The sequence below is a fragment of the Thunnus albacares genome, chromosome 8, assembly GCF_914725855.1.
Source record: "Thunnus albacares chromosome 8, fThuAlb1.1, whole genome shotgun sequence".
Classification (NCBI taxonomy): Eukaryota; Metazoa; Chordata; class Actinopteri; order Scombriformes; family Scombridae; genus Thunnus; species Thunnus albacares.
This window is the reverse complement of record NC_058113.1, coordinates 31,692,855-31,717,251: the sequence shown is the minus strand read 5'-3', so window position 1 is coordinate 31,717,251 and position 24,397 is coordinate 31,692,855. Positions and strand designations below refer to the sequence as shown.

General features: G+C 38.2%; 2 protein-coding genes across 5 annotated transcripts in view; one reads left to right on the top strand and one right to left on the bottom strand.

Annotated features, from left to right (window-relative positions):
- nes (nestin) overlaps positions 1-24,397 on the bottom strand; it is a 94,253-nt gene that overhangs the window by 5,751 nt on the left and 64,105 nt on the right. The window contains exons 3-4 of one of the 2 annotated variants that reach the window (XM_044358845.1): positions 3,499-4,584; positions 1,995-2,119 (exon numbers count right to left, since the gene is read on the bottom strand). In XM_044358845.1, the coding sequence (XP_044214780.1) occupies positions 1,995-2,119; positions 3,499-4,329 (956 nt within the window). In that variant the 5' untranslated portion in view covers positions 4,330-4,584. The remainder of the gene's footprint in view (positions 1-1,994; positions 2,120-3,498; positions 4,585-24,397) is intronic. The other variant, XM_044358846.1, reaches the window with a different exon arrangement.
- The window catches only part of LOC122987149 (C-type lectin domain family 4 member G-like), a 45,440-nt gene continuing 27,002 nt past the window's right edge, over positions 5,960-24,397 (top strand). Inside the window, exons 1-8 of one of the 3 annotated variants that reach the window (XM_044358851.1) lie at positions 5,960-6,782; positions 6,816-8,333; positions 9,397-9,474; positions 11,560-11,637; positions 14,753-14,830; positions 17,216-17,335; positions 18,162-18,566; positions 18,661-18,824. In XM_044358851.1, coding sequence (XP_044214786.1) covers positions 8,267-8,333; positions 9,397-9,474; positions 11,560-11,637; positions 14,753-14,830; positions 17,216-17,335; positions 18,162-18,566; positions 18,661-18,824 — 990 coding nt within the window. In that variant the 5' untranslated portion in view covers positions 5,960-6,782; positions 6,816-8,266. Of the gene's footprint in view, positions 8,334-9,396; positions 9,475-11,559; positions 11,638-14,752; positions 14,831-17,209; positions 17,336-18,161; positions 18,567-18,660; positions 18,825-24,397 lie in introns of all 3 variants that reach the window. The other 2 variants (XM_044358849.1, XM_044358850.1) reach the window with 2 other exon arrangements.

The window sequence follows — 24,397 nt, the reverse complement described above, 5'->3', positions numbered from 1 at the left end:
AGCAAAAGGTGCTGTTCTTAAAAGTAGACTCACAGTCCAAAAGCCAAAGTGAAATATAATGCAAACAAATGATTAATCGATTATCAATCGACCAATCATTTCTTGTTACCAATACATCTATAAAATCAGCTGGAAAGTGTAAAATGTCAACATATAAAGTTTTAACTAAACTTCCCCATTTAAGGGGGAAATAGAGCTTAAGGTACATAGTTTTGCAATCATCTGATACAGTTGTTGTAACTTTGGTGTCACAGCAGCCGCAGCTTAGTTAAGCTCTGTGTTTGAGAGAGCAAAAATCAATAGCTATTACAATATGAGCAACAATTTGGAGCTTAGCGTGGTCAATTACCATGTGAGCACAACCATAATATTAATAATTTTCTTCATATGTTCCTCATAATGATAATAAAAACAAAGGATGTTTGAAAATTGGATTAGGGGAACACATGACTTGACATTCTGAGTGAGGAGGCTTCTTGCAAACCTCAATATGTGGTTTGTTGCATTTGCCTTTCAACATGTTGAAATCAACATTAAATGCAACATTTATCTCACACTTTTCTAACATCAAGGTTAGTTCCTTAGATCAGTCCCCCCGCTGAAGTTCTTTCACTTTTCAATGTGACTAACACTTCATAAAAGCCATCAGTCAATGTCAACACAAAGGCTGACTTCTAAAACAGAAAATTTATCTCTTTAAATACTCCATCTGCTGTTTCATTTTAAATGACAGTATTCAAAACAATAGTCATATCATAATAGCTCTGTTTTTTACCCATTGATCATTGGCAATGATAGAACGGAATACAAAGCTGACATGTTAGTAGACGCTCGATATCTGAATAAATCAAACAACAAACTCTACACGTGTTTCCCTCAGGATGTCTTGGAAAAAATGTGAAAAGTGAATATTTACATTAATGACAATCTACTCTGCTCTGATTTTAGGGCAACAGTTAAATTGTGACACAGTAAAGTAATTCAATGCAAGGTGAACATCTTGCAAACATGTTGAAAATCTGATGCGGTGAATTCAGTTTGCAGAAACACGACAATCCAAATGAAAGTAAATCCAGACTTGATAAGACTCTGATAAGACTACTATTGAAATAACCACTATGTCAATAGTTAATACTAATCAATGTCATATTATAATATCTTTTGATACATCTTTATTTATCAGGCATCAGTACTGAGATATTTTTGTTTGTTTGTTGTGTTACGAGGGCACAGGTTCTGTATTCCTGTCATTTCCTGGATACATTTGAACTCTGAACAGTTTTCCTTCCTTGCAGTTCAGCCTTTGGCCTCTTTAGAGCAGTTAAAGCTAAGATCCTGAAACTGAGGCTCGTCACGGTTTAGCGAATAAAAGCAGCATATGACTTCCTTTCTACAAAAAGGTTTAAACATTTTTTAAGAGTATACAGTATATTGCAAACATATGACACATAACTGCTCCTAAAATCGCAAACTGTTGTTTTACATCTCTGTTTATTTACTGAATTAACTGACTTAATACAATATGTTAATTAGTCCACTTTAGAGATGGTGGGGGTGCTTTTAGACTTTGGACAGAGCCAGACTAGCTGTTTCCCCTGCTTACAGTCCTTATGACCTGTCTTCAGCTCCACGTTTAACACACACACAAGAGATAATACTTTGGAGTGAAATCTTGAACACATTTTCTCAGTATTGATTAGTGATTGATCAGCCCTGGATCAATACATGTAATTCTAAGTGCTCTGAAAGCACAGAAATTGCGACTTCTTTCTGTAATTTGTTCTTTTTTTATCCTCGTTGTTTAATCTCTACCCTGCTTCTCGGGTAGATTAGATTAGACTTCCCAGCATGAAGGTATACAAAATGATTGATGGTCCTTTATCTCTATTCTTGGTTTTTCTCTCAAGCATTTAGTGACAAATGTCTTTATTCAAGGTGCCCTGAAGAAGATCGTATTTCAATGACATGTGAAAGCAGCTGACAGTGCAGTTTACCTGTATGTGGAGACCTCCAGGCCCAGAGACATCTTCAGCTGCAGCAGGCCTCGGTTCTTCAGGAGGAGTTGATCAATCTGCTGGCCCAGCTCCTCTTTCTCCACCTCCAGGCCCTCCAAGTGATCCTGCCAAAACAGGAAGTGAGGCAGGAAAAGGAAGAGGTTAAAAAAAGGTTTCAAAGCATTCACAAGGAGTAGTATACTAAGTAGAGAATAAACATTTCAGCCCTGTTTGTGCTACAGTATGTAGAGTTCTCTGGGTTATTTCGTTTAAATGTACTGATCCGGTGAGGGGTTTCGCTGAACAGTAACGCTGTGAAAGTCTAGTTTCATAAGTTCATATTTTTAGGTTTTTACATGTCACCCTCTGTTACATGTTACAGTCTGTTAGCCTTGCAAATTATTACAGTCCAGGAAACTGTGTTGCCAGTTGTTGAGACCCACCCATGTAGAAAGCAGAATTGTTCCAAAAAGCGCTTGATTTGGGTACATCACCTCTCAGACCTCACTGTGACCCAGAACTAATCCCAAAAACCCCATAATATGTAGTTCCCCAGCCCTTTTCAGACCCCAATGTTTCCAGTCCATTAGAATATTAAATATGCATACCGAGGAGGGAAAGCCCCTGAGGGAAAAACTCACAAGTGTTTCTTAAGCCTTCAGTCGGACATCTGGCATGTTGCCTTTAACATTGACCAGTAAATTAGATTTTAAAAAGTTGTGTATAAGTTCATAAGAGTGAGAACAAAAAGATCCACTGGTGATCGAATATTTGACCTTTAACGATTTCACCAGTCATGTGTAAATGTCATGCAGTAGTGGATGTGTCTAATTTCTGTTTTGCCTCACTGACCATGGTGGTGTAGACTCTGATTATCAACTGTTCGCATTCTCCTGTGGTTTGTCACCACATTATTTTAGACGGTGTCTATTTGCGTCATGTGAGAGAAAGTTGCTAAACACTGTGACCGATTGTTTCATGAGCAACAGCATATGAACTTGTGGGGGTGGTTTTAACAAGTCATTGTCTTATTTAGGTTTTTTTTTGTTGTTGCTGTGAAAGATCCAACTATTTTTAAAATCTATGTCCTCTGACGTTATTATGCCACATATGTTTAAATATCAAGTTAATTTGAATGCTCAAATTCTCATTTGATAAATCAATCAGTCGACTGAATCAATTGTGATCAAATGAAGCAATCAATCAACTTTAGAGTTTTCTTGCCTTTCTCCCCCTCACATCCCTGTATAAACTCATATCTTTGGGTATTATTGGTGCAAGACACCACTGTGGGCTCTGATCAGCTGTGATGAGGATTTGTCATTTTTTTTTACATTTTATAGAGAAAACAGTTCATCCAATATTCAATAGCTCAATCGATAAGGAAAATATTTGTTAGTTGTAGCCTTTGTTTACTGCCAAAGACAGAGTTAAAGTACGGGACCTATGATTTGAATCTGATAAAGAATGTGATCTGTAGCAGGTAAGTATGTTCTGCTCTCACCTGGAGCTGCTGGATCTCCTGGCTGTATTTGTCTCTCTGTTGGGATGCAGTCTTCTCCAGATGCAGCCTGACATCTTGGGCTGATGCGATCTCCTTCTCCAGGGCTTGGAGTTTTAGCTGGCTCTCACTCTTCTCCTGGCCCACTTGCATCAAACGGCTTCTGGTCTGGTTGAGCGACTCCTCTAGCCGAGCTAACTGACCCTCATAGGCCTCTGCTGTCTGCTGCCATGCCCTGCTGACCCTCTGGGAGTACTCCTGCTCCAGCTGTTGGATGTTTGGTGTCAGGATGCCCCTTTGAGCCAATGTGGGTGGCACTGTGGCTCTGGAATGAGTAATTTTGGCCTCCAAATGGGCCACATTGTCCTGGTGGGTTTGAATTAGGAGCCTCATCTCATGTTCCAGCTGACTGACCTTCTGCTTGAGCCAGATCTGCGCCCGGTGCTCCTCTTCTAGCTCTTTCCTGCTTTGCTCCAGCTTTTTATTAGCCTCCACCTGGGCCTGAACCTCCTTCTGCCTATGAAAGTCCAGGGCTTGGAGCTCCTCAGGCAGCTTGCTAACCTCCAGCTCTGTGTAGACCCGGTCCTTCCAGGCTGCATCCACCTCCCGTCTCGCCTGACGCAGCTCTTCCTCAAGACCCCTCCTGCGCGTCGAGGCTCCGTTATTGCTGTGTCTCAGAGCTTGGATCTCCTTTGCAAGCAGCGCATTTTCCTCCTCCAGGAGTTTGACCCGGCTCAAGTAGGTCTCCAGGCGTTGGTTCAGGTTCAGCATCTGATGCTTCTCCTCACCCAGGTGGCTGTGGTGGAAGGGTCTATGCCCACTGTGGAGCTCCATGTCTGTGTTAGATAAGAGAGATTTGGCAAACCGAGGCCTCACTCAGAGGTACACTGATTATGATTTGGCAGCCAACTGTATCTCTGTGTCCAGACCCGAGTTCTGGTCTGTGTGTGAGGTTTTTTTGTGTGAGTGAAGCTCCTCTGAGGATCTGGTAGTCTGACTGCCAGCAAGAGGCTTTCATACTAGAGTTAATGAAGGGGCTGGGCAGATGGACAATAGGGGAGGAGGGATTTTGAGGGAGGAGACTGGAGGCTACAGAGGGAGGGGAGAGGAGATGAGGAAGGACGGATGGAGAGGGAGAGAGTGGGATGAGAGAGAGAGAGAGAGTGGAGAATGGTGAGGGGGAGAGACAGAGGGGGGGCTGGAAGAGATGGGAAAGGGCAGAGAGAGGCAGTGAGGTAATCTCTAAGATTAACTCTTTCACCACTGCCACTTTTCCAGGGGAAAATCCTCTGCTGAACAGAAAGTGGGATGCATTTCACATAAGCGTCATTAACAGGAAACGCAGGGAAACAACACATCATAGAGCCACATTTAACAGATTGACAGTGAATTTCGGCAAGTCAGAGTCAACAAGCAACAAGAGCTTTAGATATCAATACAGATCTCAACAGTAAAAGGCCACATTTTCAGACCCAAAGGCAATTCAAAGTGCTTTATATAATGCCTTAAAACATCAGATTACAGCAATATTTTATGCTGAATGCAAAAATGCAAAATAAAAGGATAGAAACCATTTTAAATCATATGAAAAAGGTGTGTGTAGTTGCCTAGAGGTTTAAAATGCTGAACATGTAACTGCAACATCTCTGTATCTGTCCAGGGACCTTTGTTATATATCATCAATCCTCTCTAGACCCTCATTTCTTGTCATCATCTACTACTGGTTCAATCACATCACAAAAATACCTGAATAAATACTTTTAAAAAATTCTGCTTCTCCGGTGTTTCATTTGGATTCTGGGAATGGCAAGCAGACCACTACCTGATGAGGCCATGAGGGCTCCAATGATAAAAGAAAAAGATGTATTTTGATCCAAAACCAATGAGAGATTTATAGACAAACTGGAGGACAGTGCACAGAAACCTGAGAGTTGATATGAAGTGATCCGTTTTGTTTGTCATGTTGTTTGGACTCTAGCACCAGCATTCTTGAGCTAAATTTGTCCCACATTTTTTATTTGTGTGTGTGTGTGTGTGTTTTTGAGTAGCCTGATGGAAATGAAACATGGATGTATTATAAGAGCTGGATACCAGACCATAAATGGTGCCCATTCAGTGCAATAAGAATTGCTCGGGTGGCGCATACGCAAAAAAAAAAAAAAGTTTCTACCTCCCAGGTTTGCTTCCACGTTGTGTGGCCCACTGAATATACGCAGTAGTGTTTCCCCCGCTGGCCCCGCCCACAAGCTCCCGTTCAACCCATAGACTTTACATTGTGATGATATCACAGATTTTTATATCACTTTTCTCAGCTCGAGTAAAGTTTTACGAATATAAAACCTCCATGGATCAAAAATTCATAATGGAAAGAGTCATAATTGACCTGGTTTGCAGTTCGAGGTGTCAACAGTTTTACAGACGTCTCTTTTACAGTGGTGGTTTATGGGGCAAATGTATTTTGGGCTGCAGGGGGATTTTTCGCTGCAATACCGCGAGTGACCATTGGAAGAAACTGGCTGCAAGGCTGAGCAGCTGAGCCCTGTCCAGCTCTTATTACACATCCATGAAATGAAAGCGTGGACAAGGACAAGTGAAACTAACCACAGAATTGAGAAAACTCATCTACTAAACCAGTTACATTACATCACGGTTTCGAACATCCTCTTGCTGAAAGAAAAACAAAAAGGTCTTCTACTGAAATGACATGAGAAAAGAAGCAACCTTTTTCCTGTAACCTAAGCACGTGTGTTTTTGGAAACAATTGTCACTTTAGTTGCTCTACATTATTAAAATTTTGGTCATAAAGTCCAGCAGCTTCATTCTAGCTGCACTCATAACTTCCTTCTGCATTCATTTAAAAGAATGTCACCTGTGCTCTGTTCCACTTTTTGAAAGTAAGTTAATTATTAACCCAAATAATGCAAAGTGTGTGTTATGACTCCGCCTAGGAGAAGTTCTGGCGCAAAATGAAAAGAATGAGACTTCCCTCTTCCCAGCTCCCAAGAACCACCAGCAACAAGGGTTTTGCAGCCCTTTAAAGGTTTTATTATAAAGTCTTCAAGGCTTCAGGGTGGGCTAACAGCAAAATAACAAACAAAAGTGAACTAAAGCTGACCTAAACTTACCTACAAACAGAACAAGCCGCTAACCTAACTCCTAATGTGACAAAAACAGGAGACAAAGTAGAATTAAACAAAAATGCTACCCACCCCTATAAAACTTGAGCTGATATATCATGTAAACAAATCTCCAAACAACATTTCACACTGAAACGTGTTGGCTGGCAGGTTGGTTGGAAGTGGAGAGAAGTGAGCCGGCAGGAGCTGGAAGAAGCTGGCCTTAAAACTGCAAGCTTGGAGGCTGAAACCAAATCATTCAGTTAGCCCATCACACACACACATACACACCACAGCAGGATCACCAGCGAGGGGGAGAGAGATCCACAATACATGCACAGAATATTCACTAATTTTTTTTTAGCTTTCACTGAAGCACAGAACCAACAGTAAAGTATGATATTAATTAGTTTATGCATTAGTATAATTTATTTTATTTATCAATGAACACAATCTATTCCATATATGTTACTAATTACTTCAATGATCAATAACATGTATTCAATTTTATATTTCAGGTTAACGACATAACAACCAAAAGCAAAACATTACCAAGTTACACAAGATAATTTGCAAAATGTAATTCTCTTTTAAAGCAGCCTAATTCAAGAAGTGACCTTAAAATGTAGTACATATATGTATATATTATATATATATATATATATATATATATATGTTATCAGAGTGCAGTATGTCATTGCATAGATTGTACTGCATGTAGATAAAGTAAAGTTCAGAGGAGTGTTACCATAACATTAGAATTCATAAATCCAAACTGGAAATACAGCCAAGAGGTTTTGAGATATGTTTTCATTATTGGTACATTTTGAACTAAAAGTGGTGCAATAGATGAAAATCAACAAGGTCACCAAAATCATCAGGAATCATTACCTGGAGACTGTGACTATTCATTTTAAAAGTGCAGTGCATTGCCAAGATGTCTTGCTCTTTATTCTTATTCATTTTGATTCAAGCTTTAATTAGAAAAGTCAAACAAACTAAATCTCTCTCACAGAGGACTTACATAAATATTGCCTAGAAAACAACAATATGAAAAACCATAAAAATTGCAAACAGGACATGAATTGGCATATTTGAGCAAAAATACAGTTAAAAAAACATAAAAAACATTAATATCAAAGTCAAAATTTGCACTGTAAGAACCGGGGACCAAATCTACTAAGTGTAATACTTGGCTGAACAAAACAGACAAACGTAAACAAAAATAACTTATACAGGAGTCATTTCACAGTGACAGTAAAGCAAAATGTGTGTGTGAGCTACAGATGTAGACACCAGTTTAACATAAATTGTCTAGAACAGAGAGGGTGTGTCAATTAAGTGTCAAAACCACTACTTCATTTGGTTATTGTAAGATCAACATGAATTGAACAACACCAAGCAAACATCCAAAGTCCAAAGTTAAATCCTCTTCCTGCACATAGTGTTTGTAATATTGCCTTTTTTTTAGAACATTATATTTCCATAATGCAAGAACACAGTCATGCATGCAAATTACTTACAACTAAAAGCAGAAGTTAATTTTAGAGCTGTGGGTGATGAACAGAGGAAACAGACACTTCTGCTATTAGGTTGCTCTATGGCTTAATTACAGCAGCAGTCTTCAGACCAAACTCAACAGACAGACTGTAGCGATGGCGGAGGAGGAGATAAACTACGCTTCAGTTGTATTTAAAACTAAGACACAGCCCCGACCTGAAGGTAGGCTTCAATTTTCTTTTTGTTTAATACATAACATCAAGAATAAATATTACATTAAATGGATTGGACCCTCTATTTTTGTTTCTGTGATCATCCTTGTATGCATTTAAATCTCAATGTTGAGATTCTAAAAAAAAAATATATTAATTTAAATCAAGGTACAATAGGCTAAATTTAAGAGTTAAAAATGTCACTATATGTTTGAGTTCATTTACTTATTGTCCAGAGGGAACTGTCAAATTTCATGTTTACCCGCAGCTACAGTTTCCTAAATACACACTGTGATGTCTATTGAAACACCTTCTTCCCTTCAGCTGGTGACAGAAAAAAACAGAAACAATCGTAGTGTTTTAATTTTCGGAGTTTCGTCCCAACATATCAGTATAAACTGTTTGTCCCCTTACACTCTAAAATGTGTTTTGCTTGTTGTTACTTCATTTGGATGTTTGAGCTTCAATGTGCAGAACGATGTATGTGCAGAGTTTGACATTTAGCTGTTTTTTCTGCCCTAAAATCTCAGTTTAAGTTGTGAATACCAGCAGGATGAAGAATGAAGAATACAAATGAATAATATTTACATATTCATAGATTCTGGATTTTTCAATGAGGGAGTAATTTTTTGGGATTTTTTAGATTGTGGAAAAAAAAAAATCAGATAAATTATTAGTCAAAGCAGATAATTGTATATGTTAAAACATGTATGGAGAGTTGACCTGCCTAAACCTGTCAGAAAAATATGTAATGAAAAAGTTTTTTGTAAAGTATTTCCCAATGAAAGGCAGTTTCCCCTTTTATATGTGATCCACTCACTGTGAGAGTTTGATTTCATCATGTTGGGTTTTAGCAGGTAGTTTTAAAGCTCTGAGGTTTAACAAAATACTATTCTGGGGAAAACATTGAAGGACTTGTAATTTTAAAAGATACTAGATTTTTGGGATAACAGCAATCACAAACAAAAAGGTAAAATTGTTAATTTCTAGGAATGGAATAAGCCTTTAAAAGAGCTTGTCATTTGAACACTATACAGTAATTAATCATGAGATTATGTCCTTCAACTTTTCAGCTCAAAAGGAGGAGGACACTGTGTATGATGAGGTGAAGGTGCCAAACAAAACACCCAAACAAGCTGCTCACTTAAATGGTAAGTTGAAAAGGAACGTACACAACATTCAGGTATTACTGCTACTGGGAACATTTCTAGTAATGCTGCTAGTACTTCTACAACTACTATCACTACTTTACCATTAGCACTGCCGTCTATAACACTGAAGGTAATCTCAGTTCAAGCTTGGAGACTACAATGTTTTTAACAAAGCCTGGCTTATAAACTGGGGGTGTTTCAAAGATGTAGACATTTCCCCAGACATGGAGGTTCAAATTGAAATATGCTATCAAACTTATCAAACTAGGAAGTGAAGAATGCAGTGTTTTTGGAGTTTTTGTTTAGGGATGTCATATCTCTAGTTGGGTTAGTTGCTAGGTCTTTTACGAGACAAAGTGTCAGACGAGTGCTTCAACTGCAACTACAGCCACTACTACTACCAAAATACTACTGTTACTACCACCAGTACTTCTACTACTACTACTTTTACTGCTATTGCTACTATTAGCACAATGGCAAAAATCATCTGTCTTTTTACTTCAACAGTAAACTAAACACAGAACTATTTAATTGCGAATGGTTTCTAATTAAGAAAACTGTCCCATCCTTTCCAGCCTTGATTCTTTCTCAGTGCAGCAATTTCAGCCTAATAATTATAATTTACAATACATTCAGCAGACACTTTTATCCAAAGTGACGTACATCTGTAAGCTGATACAATACAAGCAGGGGTCTAGTCAGGAGAGAACATGAGCAAGTGCCATAAAGCTGAGTTTGAGTCTGATGGGACGTAGGTGCCAACAGGAAGTGCACAGAGGCAATACATAGAATGCATAGAAGTAGATTTTTTTCTTCTCTTTTTTCCTTCAGTCCATTAAGTGCAGAGGTGTTCGTGAGACCTGATGTGCCGCTGCATTTTGGATCATTTGCAGAGGTTTGAATGTATATGCGGAGAGGCCTGTCAGTAAGGAGTTGCAGTAGTCAATGTGTGATATTACAAGAGTCTGTACCAGGAGTTGTGCTGCATGCTCAGACAGGATGTTCCTGATGTTGTACAGGGCAAACTGACACGATCAAGCAATTGAGGCCACGTGAACCTTAAATAATCCAGTTGGTCAAGAAAAAATTATGGACTTCAAAGTAAGTTACTTGGTCATATTTTATCAGAAATACTAGTGAGGCAGGATTAGCCAGTAACTAATATTCAACAGGGCTGAGAAGGTTTGTGCTTTGGCACTGTTGTTACTGACTGTAGAATTGTTAGATGCTATACAAAATCAATGAATAGTTCAAAATACAAAATTATATTGACATCATAAAATAAATAAAATTGGGTTAAATGTTTCAGTACAGCTCATAATGTTCTCCTGTCAATAATGAAGATATTCAAGCAGTAAGATATAACTCACTCTGTTGCCGTAGAGTGATCACGCTGTATCTGAGGCATTCATAGCAGCCAGCATGTATAACTGCACTTCCATGAGTTCACCTATCAAACATTGTGGGTTGTTCTGTGATGTATTTTTCCTTGGATTTACTGTTAATGCAGTTTCAGTTCCTGCAGGTGTGATTCTTGTTTTTCTCTGTTTAGATATAGGGTAAATATCACTGCTCATAATAACTACCTTGTTTTTGTCTCTGGACATGGAAAATATCTCTATAAGAGCAACACCAGATTTCTTTCTCTAAGATGGAGACAAAAGGGCAATAAATTGTTTTAGCCAGGGTAGCAGCACGGCTCTATGGGTGGTAATGTTGGTCTGTCAGTCCACCAGACTGAATTAACTGTTAAATGGAACAAACATTCATGATGACCAGCAGATAAAACTGACTGGTGATCTTCTGACTTTTCCTGTTGCACCACCATGAGGTTGTTATTTTTGGCTTTTAGTAAAATCTCCATAAAACTCCTGCATGGATTCTCATGAAAGAATACAGACATCCATGGTCCCCAAAGAATGAATCCTTATGACTTTGGTGTCCTTAATTGCCACAAGCAGGTCAAAATTTTCACTTATCAAGTGTAACATCACAACATCGACTTGATAGATTTAGGTTTTTTTGTTAATCTCAATGTTGAGATTCTAAAAACAAATATATTCACTATGTCCTTCAACCTTTCAGCTCAAAAGGAGGAGGACACTGTGTATGCTGAGGTGAAGGTGCCACACAGAACACCCAAACAAGCTGCTCATTTAAATGGTAAGTTGAAAAGGAACGTACACAACATTCAGGTATTACTGCTACTGGGAACATTTCTAGTAATGCTGCTAGTACTTCTACAACTACTATCACTACTTCACCATTAGCACTGCCGTCTATAACACTGAAGGTAATCTCAGTTCAAGCTTGGAGACTACAATGTTTTTAACAAAGCCTGGCTTATAAACTGGGGGTGTTTCAAAGATGTAGACATTTCCCCAGACATGGAGGTTCAAATTGAAATATGCTATCAAACTTATCAAACTAGGAAGTGAAGAATGCAGTGTTTTTGGAGTTTTTGTTTAGGGATGTCATATCTCTAGTTGGGTTAGTTGCTAGGTCTTTTCCGAGACACAGTGTCAGACGAGTGCTTCAACTGCAACTACAGCCACTACTACTACCAAAATACTACTGTTACTACCACCAGTACTTCTACTACTACTACTTTTACTGCTATTGCTACTATTAGCACAATGGCAAAAATCTTCTTTCTTTTTACTTCAACAGTAAACTAAACACAGAACTATTTAATGGCGAATGGTTTCTAATTGAGAAAACTGTCCCATCCTTTCCAGCCGTGATTCTTTCTCAGTGCAGCAATTTCAGCATAATAATTACAATTTACAATACATTTAGCAGACGCTTTTATCCAAAGTGATGTACATCTGTAAGTTGATACAATACAAGCAGGGGTCTAGTCAGGAGAGAACATGAGCAAGTGCCATAAAGCTGAGTTTGAGTCTGATGGGACGTAGGTGCCAACAGGAAGTGCACAGAGGCAATACATAGAATGCATAGACGTAGATTTTTTTTCCTCTCTTTTTTCCTTCAGTCCATTAAGTGCAGAGGTGTTCGTGAGAGAGCTAGGTCTTTAGTCTTTAGTCTAGAGTGTAGACCTGAATGAGGGAGTTCAGGTAGGCGGGAGCTGTTTTAGTTGCTGTTTGGTAATCAAGTGTCAGGGTTTTGAATTTGATGCGGGCAGCAACTGGGAGCCAGTGGTGGGACATGAACAGCGGGGTGACGTGCTGTTTTGGGCTGGTTGAAGACCAGATGTGCCGCCGCATTTTGGATCATTTGCAGAGGTTTTGAATGTATATGCGGAGAGGCCTGTCAGTAAGGAGTTGCAGTAGTCAATGTGTGATATTACGAGAGCCTGTACCCGGAGTTGTGCTGCATGCTCAGACAGGATCTTCCTGATGTTGTACAGGGCAAACTGACACGACCAAGCAATTGAGGCCACGTGAACCTTAAATAATCCAGTTGGTAAAGAAAAAATTATGGACTTCTAAGTAAGTTACTTGGTCATATTTTATCAGAAATACTAGTGCAGCAGGATTAGCCAGTAACTAATATTCAACAGGGCTGAGAAGGTTTGTGCTTTGGCACTGTTGTTACTGACTGTAGAATTGTTAGATGCTATACAAAATCAATGAATAGTTCAAAATACAAAATTATATTGACATCATAAAATAAATAAAATTGGGTTAAATGTTTCAGTACAGCTCATAAAGTTCTCCTGTCAATAATGAAGATATTCAAGCAGTAAGATATAACTCACTCTGTTGCCGTAGAGTGATCACGCTGTATCTGAGGCATTCATAGCAGCCAGCATGTATAACTGCACTTCCATGAGTTCACCTATCAAACATTGTGGGTTGTTCTGTGATGTATTTTTCCTTGGATTTACTGTTAATGCAGTTTCAGTTCCTGCAGGTGTGATTCTTGTTTTTCTGCGTTTAGCTATAGGGTAAATATTACTGCTCATAATAACTACCTTGTTTTTGTCTCTGGACATGGAAAATATCTCTTAAAGAGCGACACCAGATTTTTTTCTCCAAGATGGAGACAAAAGGGCAATAAATTGTTTTAGCCAGGGTAGCAGCACGGCTCTATGGGTGGTAATGTTGGTCTGTCAGTCCACCAGACTAAATTAACTGTTAAATGGAACAAACATTCATGATGACCAGCAGATAAAACTGACTGGTGATCTTCTGACTTTTCCTGTTGCACCACCATGAGGTTGTTATTTTTGGCTTTTAGTAAAATCTCCATAAAACTCCTGGATGGATTCTCATGAAAGAAAACAGACATCCTTGGTCCCCAAAGAATGAATCCTTATGACTTTGGTGTCCTTAATTGCCACAAGCAGGTCAAAATTTTCACTTATCAAGTGTAACATCTCAACATCGACTTGATAGATTAGGTTTTTTTGTTAATCTCAATGTTGAGATTCTAAAAACAAATATATTCATTTAAGTCAAGGTACAATAGGCTAAATTTAAGTTAAAAATGTTACTATATGTTTGAGTTCACTTACTTATCGTCCAGAGGAACTTCGCAGCTACAGTTTCCTAAATACACACTGTGATGTCTATCGAAACACCTTCTTCCTTTCAACTGGTGACAGAAAACAATCGTAATGTGTTAATTAGAGTTTCATCCCAACATATCAGTATAAACTGTTTGTCCCCTTACACTCTAAAATGTGTTTTGCTTGTTGTTACTTCATTTGGATGTTTGAGCTTCAATGTGCAGAACGATGTATGTGCAGAGTTTAACATTTAGCTGTTTTCTCTCCCCTAAAATCTCAGTTTAAGATGTGAATACCATCAGGATGAAGAATGAAAAATACAAATAGATAATATTTGCATATTCATAGATTCTGGATTTTTCAATGAGGGAGAGGAAGTAATTTTTTAGATTTCTTAGATTGTGGAAAAAACATATCAGACAAATTATTAGTCAAAGCAGATAACTGTATGTGTTAAAACATGTATGGAGAGTCGACCCTAGCCACAACTGCCTAAACCTGTCAGAAAAATATATAATGAAAAAGTTTTTTGAAAAGTATTTCCCCATGAAAGGCAGTCTCCCCTTTTATATGTGATCCACTCACTGTGAGAGTTTGATTTCATCATCTTGGGTTTTATCAGGTAGTTTTAAAGCCCTATGAGGGTTAACAAAATACTATTCTGTATTCTATTTTGGGATACAGCAATCACAAACAAAAAGCAAAAATTGTTAATTTCTAGGAATGGAATAAGCTTTTAAAAGAGCTTGTCATTTGAACACTATACAGTAATTAATCATGAGATTATGTCCTTCAACCTTTCAGCTCAAAAGGAGGAGGACACTGTGTATGATGAGGTGAAGGTGCCACACAAAACACCCAAACAAGCTGCTGACATGAACGGTAAGTTGAAAAGGAATGTGCACAACATTCAGGTATTACTGCTACTGGGAACATTTCTAGTAAAATCATCTGTCTTTTTATTTCAACAGTAAACTAAACACAGAACTATTTAATGGCGAATGGTTTCTAATTAAGAAAACTGTCCCATCCTTTCCAGTCTTGATTCTTTCTCAGTGCAGCAATTTCAGCCTAATAATTACAATTTACAATACATTTAGCAGACGCTTTTATCCAAAGTGACGTACATCTGTAAGCTGATACAATACAAGCAGGGGTCTAGTCAGGAGAGAACATGAGCAAGTGCCATAAAGCTAAGTTTGAGTCTGATGGGACGTAGGAGCCAACAGGAAGTGCACAGAGGCAATACATAGAATGCATAGAAGTAGATTTTTTTCTTCTCTTTTTTCCTTCAGTCCATTAAGTGCAGAGGTGTTTGTTAAAGAGCTAGGTCTTTAGTCTGGAGTAAAGACCTGAATGAGGGAGTTCAGGTAGGCGGGAGCTGTTTTAGTTGCCGTTTGGTAATCAAGTGTCAGGGTTTTGAATTTGATGCGGGCAGCAACTGGGAGCCAGTGGTGGGTCATGAACAGCGGGGTGACGTGCTGTTTTGGGCTGGTTGAAGACCAGACGTGCCGCCACGTTTTGAATCATTTGCAGAGGTTTGAATGTATATGCAGGGAGGCCTGCCAATACGGAGTTGCAGTAGTCAATGTGTGATATTACGAGAGCCTGTACCAGGAGTTGTGCTGCATGCTCAGACAGGATCTTCCTGATGTTGTACAGGGCAAACTGACACGACCAAGCGATTGAGGCCACGTGAACCTTAAATAATCTAAATCGGTCAAGAAAAAATTATGGACTTCAAAGTAAGTTACTTGGTCATATTTTATCAGAAATACTAGTGCAGCAGGATTAGCCAGTAACTAATATTCAACAGGGCTGAGAAGGTTTGTGCTTTGGCACTGTTGTTACTGACTGTAGAATTGTTAGATGCTATACAAAATCAATGAATAGTTCAAAATACAAACTTGTGTTGACATTATAATTTTATATTTAAATAGACCTTCATGTGTTTGAACTATTCTGTCTAATTAAATTTGGGTTAAATGTTTCAGTACAGCTCATAATGTTCTCCTGACAATAATGAAGATATTCAAGCAGTAAGATATAACTCACTCTGTTGCGGTAGAGTGATCGCGCTGTATCTGAGGCATTCATAGCAGCCAGGATGTATAACTGCACTTCCATGAGTTCACCTATCAAACATTGTGTTCTGTGATGTATTTTTCCTTGGATTTAATGTTAATGCAGTTTCAGTTCCTGCAGGTGTGATTCTTGTTTTTCTGCGTTTAGCTATAGGGTTAATATCACTGCTCATAATAACTACCTTGTTTTTGTCTCTGGACATGGAAAATATCTCTTAAAGAGCGACACCAGATTTTTTTTCTCCAAGACGGAGACAAAAGGGCAATAAATTGTTTTAGCCAGGGTAGCAGCACGGCTCTGTGTGGTAATGTTGGTCTGTCAGTCCACCAGACTGAATTAACTGTTAAATGGAACAAACATTCATGATGACCAGCAGATAAAACTGACTGGTGATCTTATGACTTTTCCTGTTGCACCACCATGAGGTTGTTATTTTTGGCTTTCAGTAAAATCTCCATAAAACTATTGGATGGATTCTCTTGAAAGAAAACAGACATCCATGGCCCCCAAAGAATGAATCCTTATGACTTTGGTGTCCTTAATTTCCACAAGCAGGTCAAAATTTTCACTTATCAAGTGTAACATCTCAACAACGACTTGATAGATTAGCACAAAATTTTGCACAGACATTCATGGTTTCCAGAGGATAATTTGGTGATTCCCCTGATTTGTCCTCTATCATCACCATTAAGTTGACATTTGTGGTTTTGAGGAAAATATCAACTGGATGGATTTCCATCAAATTTGGTTACAGACATTTGATAGTGGTGAGCTGGTGATCTCCTGACTTTTTTCTAGCAGCATCATCAGGACAAAATGTTAATTTGTACAATACTTTGGTTTATGACCAAATACCTCAACACTAGTAACGTTCCCATCAGCCTCAGCTGTACTTTGTGCTAATGATCAAATGCTTGCATGCTAACATGCTGATTTGAAATGATGAACATGGTTAACATTCTGTGGAAACCCACATCAATCGATCTGTATAGTGTGTGCATAAAACTTGTGGGGTCTGGCCGTGCAGAAAGACCCATTAAAATGTGTCGAGTAACTGTGACAGATCTGACCTCACACCTTTGTCGCCCGTCACCCTGCATATTCCTCATCACTCTCTGTTGTAAACTAGGATATAAATCTGAACTATGGATAAAATGATTTTAATTTCTTGTTTAGTCTCAGCAGGATTCTTGTCAGACAAGAAAGCCACCAACAGACGTCACCACTATCAGCTGTTGGCTTGTTGTTTGGGGACTTTTTGTGTCATTTTGCTGTTGGGCATCATAGCACTCAGTATCTTCCGTAAGTATACACAACAGGCAGTCATGCATGAACTCAGACTTAGACACGAGACAGACATTTAAATAAATAGTACCAGTTTTCTTCTGTAACCATTATTCGTTGGTATATATGATCAGTCATATATTTGACACAGTCAGAAGCTCCAATCATCTATTGGCAGTTTGTTTTACCAAATATAAGTGTATGCCTCTAATTGTTTTCTAAATCTGTGACAAACAAAGAACAAATTAATTTCTGGACACAACAAGTAATGTATGTTCTTCTCCAGCCACACAGTCACACTGGGTGACATTTTCTCTCATAACAATGAACATGAACGCTTCAGTTTCTGGATCTATGAAGGGTTGCTAGTGCATAAAATCCATGACTGTCACTAACAAATACACCATTAAACTTCTGTTTGAGTGATGTTTACTTTAAACTACAGTGCCCACCTGTTTAAGAAAATTAAGATTTACAACTTCAATAGGAACCAGTGGGCTTGGATTAAGTGCCACAGACAGGCAGGACTGACATGTTGTTGGATTTGTTAACAACAATAACAACAAAAAATACAGAATATCATCACAGTAAAGTTACACAGTCACACAGTAAAGTGTCCTAATATCAAAATACATTAGATGCTACTCAACAGCTACTCAACACATCAGACAAGCAGCTCCATGTCTGTCAGCAGCTTTAAAAATTTAGAAACACAGCCTATAACTTCCAAAAGACTGGAAAACATGAAGTAAAACAGACAGGAAGTAGCTTCCAACTGTGGCAACATGACAAAATCAAAACTGCATCATTACTATCAATTAAAAGGCAATTTTTCCTTTTGCAGTTCTTATGAATAATGATGAGCTGAAACAGTTAAAAAACAACCAAACGACTCTGCTGCTGATCAAGCACAATCTGACAGAGGACAACAACAAACTCAGATCAGAAAATGAAAACTTGAGGAGAAACAACAATAATCTGACAGTCACCATTGGAAACTTGGGTAGAAACAACAGTAATCTGATAGTCATCAATGGAAACCTGACAGAGGCCTATGCTGTCATAGCAAGCAAGATCACAAACCTGACTGCAGAAAACCAGAAGCTGACAGCAGAAAACAACAAGCTGAACACACAAAACCAGGAACTGGAGGCACAGAACAACAAGTTAACAGAACAGATAGGAAGAGAGAGAGAGAACAGTGTCCAGAAGATCATTGATGCCTACTGCCCCATAGACAATAATAACAGTAAGTTCAGATCTTATAACTCAAGTCCAAAAATAACCAATAAAAATGTCACAATGCAGTAATGTTGTTTATTTGTTGGTCTCTGTTATTTCAGACAGACAGTGTAAAGCTTGTGAGAGGGGCTGGCTGCACTACCAGCCCAGCTGCTATGCCATCAATAATGCTGAACCTCCTGGTCAGAAAACCTGGGAGGAAGCTCAACACGACTGCAGAGAAAAGATTTCATTTTTGGCTGTAATAGTTAATGAAGATGAAAAGGTAATGAGAAAACTGTGTTATTTAATTTCAGTGTTTATTTAATTTCAGTGTTTAAATATCTCACATAACTGTCTTTCTGTTGTCCTCAGAAATTCATCAATGAAAAGAGTTGGGACAGTAAAGGAGTCAAAGGCTACTGGATTGGGCTGAGAGTTGAAGACGGGAAATGGAAGTGGACCGATGGAAGTAATCTGACTGAAAGGTAAAAGACACATTCCTAAATATTTTGAATCATAAAATCTATCTGCTTTGTTCTGAACATTATGTTCTTCCATCAGCTCCTGGACATATCCTCCTACCAACGGTCAATGTGCAATTTCTGTCCAAAATGAAGTATGGAAATCAGTGAACTGTGGTGACAAAAACCGATGGATCTGCAAAAAGAAGGCTTTATCTGTTTAAACACTGAGAGGCCACACTTGAGAAGGTTACTGGATACTCTGTAAAGATTAATAACATGTAAAATCATATCAACAGGCTTATAAATATCAATACAAAGACTTTTAATACAGTTTGGGATTTTTCCCAAAACTATTCATGTATGTGCTCTGTGTGTGTGTGTGTGTGTGTGTGTGTGTGTGTGTGAGCATGCTAAAGTGAGCTAACTAATACTTTGAATATGCTGTTCTTCTACTTTGTTAGATATGAGATGTTGTTTCCTGTTTCCTGTAACGGTTGAATTATTACTGCTGATTATTATTACTACTACTGAGTTGTTTTGTTAAGTATTGTATTCTGATGAAAAGAATATATGTAGTGTTATTCTATTTATTTAGAAGCAAATTCATATTTCAGTCTTGTATCTCCAGTGAATAAATGTGCTGCAACACCTTGTTGTTATTGTCTTTTTCTTACAAATTGCTCCCTGAAAATGTCAGAAGGCTTTCATCAAGTCAGAGAGAATGACATTATTCAGGATGCTGTAACATGTTTAATCAAGATTAGACAGAAGCAGACCTGATCTCACTGTGTCTTGTCATGTTGGCTCCATTTCAGCCTCATTAATCAGTTACATACACCGACAACATCAGCACCAACAGAGCTCCAGAGAGGGTCAAGAAGTCTTATATTAGGGAAGTATCATATTGTGTGGTTTTCCTGCCTTTCAACCAGTGCATGCTGGGATAACCTCCACTTCCACCAGGACTCTACAGACTTACAGCAAGTACACAATGTGACACAATTGCTGGCAGTGTTGTTAACCATCAGACATCATTCATTTTGTAAAATACAAACATAAACAATCTACTGCTACACAAAACCATGAGAAAGCATCTTACCTGCATATAAAGAAACAGTCAGCCTCTGTGTATTTCTGTTCTGTTCAAAGCATAAAGTTCACCAGCATCCTATATGAAGGCTGTAGGGGAAAGTTAAAAGTGTACAAACTTTCATAGAGAGGTTGATGGTTTTAGTTCTGCTTTGAAGTTGTGAAAGGTGTTTGTTTAGTAGTTAAAGCTAAGTTCTTCTGTTACGAAATCTCCTTTAATGGTTTTAACCCACTGTGTCTGCAGCATATTCTCACACTATTGCAGTTTGCCTTTAATCAGCAACTTTTATCATTATCAAATACATTTGACTATTTCTTTTCTGCAGAGACTGAAAACTCATCTGACAAACATGACATTCTACCTTCAAATACACACAACTTCCTATTTCATTAAGTTGAAACTTGAGCAATGACATGATTGTTGTTTTGTGACATAAGATGAAAAAAGATTTTCTCAAACACAAAATGACCGAATGTAGGAGAGATCCAAGAAAAATGTGGAAATCCAGCAAAGAGCTATATGGTGTAGTCATAAAGTGAAAGCAAAATCAAACAACACTTCTCTGGATATTAATGGGGATGTCACAAATAAGCAATTAACAGTTGCCCACTATTTTAATTCTTATTTTACATCGGTTGCTAGCAGTGTGCGAAATTCTGGGGGTCTGGGACCCCTTAATTGACCACTATGACCCCATGAAAATCTCAAAATAAAATTTTAGGGGGGTCTCAACAATGGGCCTGATTGTTTTCTCTTAATATACACTGTAAGGTTTATTTTTCTGAAACTAATGAAATATTTAATCATTTTTATAATAACACAATATATTGCAGTCAAAGCAGTTACAGCATTTTCATGCAATTTGCTCCATGTTTGCATGTTTAAAATGTACAATAAAAAATGTGAAATTTGAATATGAACTAATTCATACTGTATATAAATTCCTTTATTTATCTTGAAGAAAAACGTTAAGTCTTTCAACAGTCCTTCTATCACAGAACACACAAATTAATAGACCAATAAAAAAACACAACTGCGCTTGTGCTCGTGTAGCTATTTGGATCTATTGGCTGATATCTGCCTAGTCTGTTTTGGAAGTACCGCTCCCAGTACCGAGACCCCCCCAGTTATCTCACAGTATTTTGCACACTGGTTGATTGGACTCTGGTTAATAAACTTCCTCAGTACTCAGGGAGATACAGTGAAAGCCACATTCAAAATGTACTTAAAAGAAGGAATCAAATCTTTTATGTTCTCTCATGTTAAGGTGTAAGCAGTTTTACAGAAACTTCATCTCTTAAACCCACAAAAGCAACTGGACCTGATGGGTTACCAGCTAGATTCATAAGGGATGCTGCAGAAGTTATACAGTAGATTCACATGTCAGGCATATAATGAATCTTCATATTATATCAGGTAACATTCCAGATGGGCTTTAGTTAGGTAGAGTTATTCCAGTACACAAGAGGGGAAGTAAGCTAGACCCAGAGAATTATAAACTGGTCTCTACCTTGAGGTCAACAAAAGGATTCAATTTTAGCTAGAAAAACCAGACTGTGAAATAGATCAACTCTACATATCCAGGCAGGAACTCTGGTTCAGGGTTACTTTGATTATGCTGCCACCTGTTGGTACAAAGGATTATTGCAGCTTCTGAAAAACAAACTCCAGAAGACACAAAACAAACTAGTTAGGGTAATTTTAAAACTTCATCCTTAACACATGTTGAGTCAGATCACTTAAAACTACAACTACAACTAACTTGCCTGTGTATTTATGTAATTACATTCATTCATTAAAGACACTCATAACTATCTAAAAAGGGACATTTCAACTAATTTGATTTTGTTTTGCTTTCAGACTTTAATGGGTAAAAATATTTATTCTGCAGCTGTACTATAGAACAACCTTCCTTTCAGTCTAAATCTCATCGCATCAGAGCACATATTCAAAGTGGCCTTGAAAAGATGGTTTCTCATTTATAACCTGATATACATAATGAAGGCAGCTTAGAGCATGCAGACTATGATACCTCACCATTTAATGTTGCTATGCTGTCATTGTCATGCTGTGTGTTATACTGTATGTAGAGGACAACAAAGGAAATAAGCCTTTTTGGCCTTTTTGTGATTTAATTCATGATTGTAACAATTTTAAATCTGCATGTTTTAGGGGATCAAATGAATTCAATCAATCAATCATCTCTAAAAACAACATCAAACTGACTGCAGAAAATCGGCAGATGAAGACGGCAAATCAGTAACCACACGACTCTACTGATGGTCAGTTGCAACCTGACAAACCACAACAACAAACACTTAGAAAGCAAGATCACAAAGCTGCCTATGAAAAACCAGAACCTGACAACACAAAACAAGCAGCTCAACACTGGAAATCAGGAGCTGGACACACAGAGAAACAACTAAACACAGCAAATATGAAGTGAGCTCAGTGGAGCATTGATACCTACTGCCTCAAAGAAAACAAGGACCAAAAATAACCAATAATAATAATATTATTATTACTGCTGATTGGTTCTTTTTTATGTATTTGTATTCTCATGTAAAGGATATTTATATGTAGACGTGACTGGTTATGTGTATGTTATGTGCTGTATGTCTATGCAGAAGCAAATGTTTAAGTTAATTATGTATCACCAGTAAGAATGTTTTTTTTTATTGATGTTTCCTGTGTAAATGACCTTGCCGCACATCACCTCCTAGGTACTTCCTGTTTACTGCTTCCGTAGTCACACCTTACACCCCCCCACCTCGACCCTCCACCCTCACACACACACACACACACACACGCACACACACCATCCCTTCACAGTGCCGTTTTGCATTGATGATGGTAAGTTGTTGTTGCACTATTTTACTGTTTTCTTTGGAAACTGAACTGTTTATGTTGTAACCTTGGATGCACATTGTCTACTGATAATATTATTACATTCCTCAGGTGTTTTCTGTTGTTTTGACTGTTAATATAAGTTTTGTAGATGTTTTCATTTCACTTTTTTTAAGTTCGCAAAGTGCCATTTGCAGTATGACAATTCAGGTTAAATGTTTTTTATGCAAATTTTTATTAGCTCTCGACTGGTAATATGTCCACTGAGCTGTGTACATATACCAGCGGCGCCGGAATAAGTTTTGAAGTGGGGGGACATCCAGCTTTGGAGGACGTAGGCTAATAGTCATGATCGGACCGATCAGCCATAACTCTAATGTAGCCTATATCACCTCGTTAACGTTCACATAGTTTAGCAGATGTTACGCAACAATTTGCAGCACAATGTGGCTCAAGAATAAAACATGCTAAAAAGAAAGTTGGAAAAGAGGCTGATGAGCCCTGAACACGACGTCTCCTTCATAAAAAGCAGAATATCGCAGAATAACTGACCAAGTCTGATGTGTGTAGAAGTGTGTGTGTTTATACTGTAGCAGCTTGGTGTCGTTTTCAGGTGGTTTAATGAAGGTAACGCTCTGACGCAACACTTCTGAGTCTGCGGATTTATCAACATTTTAGTCCTGCTGCCTTCAGATTCAGCTGCAGATTCAATGAACTGAAGGAGAAGTTTCTCATACAGTATAAACAGCTGTGGACAGCAGATAGTGTAAGTATCACACACATTCATTTCCAAATCAATACAGATGCTTGGTTGGATAAATAACTTATTTATATTTCAAGCATTAATTCTTTATTGCAGCACATTTTCAGCAAGTATTTAGTTTGCTCTTGTTGATAAAATCACCAAGTGGCAGCGGAGTTACTTTGCTCCAGAAACAGACTTGGTTCTGAGACGTACAAGACCCATTTTCCACAAAAACACCAACAATTCGCTTTGCGCTGCCCATTTGCGTGTCTCCTCCTGGCAGTTCACCGCATGCAGTCAAGAAAATACGAAGTTGTCCATGTGCTGCTTGTGCTGGTCGTTGCACTATCATGAAAAATAGCGCCCAATGTTGTATTGGGTGGTCAAATTATTTAAACTAGTCTGAACTGGAAGCCATAATACTCACTGTCCTCTGTGTTCTGATTATGATGATCATGTTAGAGTAGGGTTAGACATCATCTCTGTGATCTTAATGCCTGGCTACCACTTTATTATCATAAAGTTACTCATTGTACCCCCTATTCTTTTAAGAGAAAAGATTAAAATCTACACTGCACCCTACCCACATCCGTTACAGTGTTCTTACCCTTCCCTCTCCCCTCTGTTATCTCCTTTCTGCTAACTTTATGATTAAACATGCTCTAAGTGTAATATGTTTAACAGGCTTTTCAGACTGCTCATCAGCTACT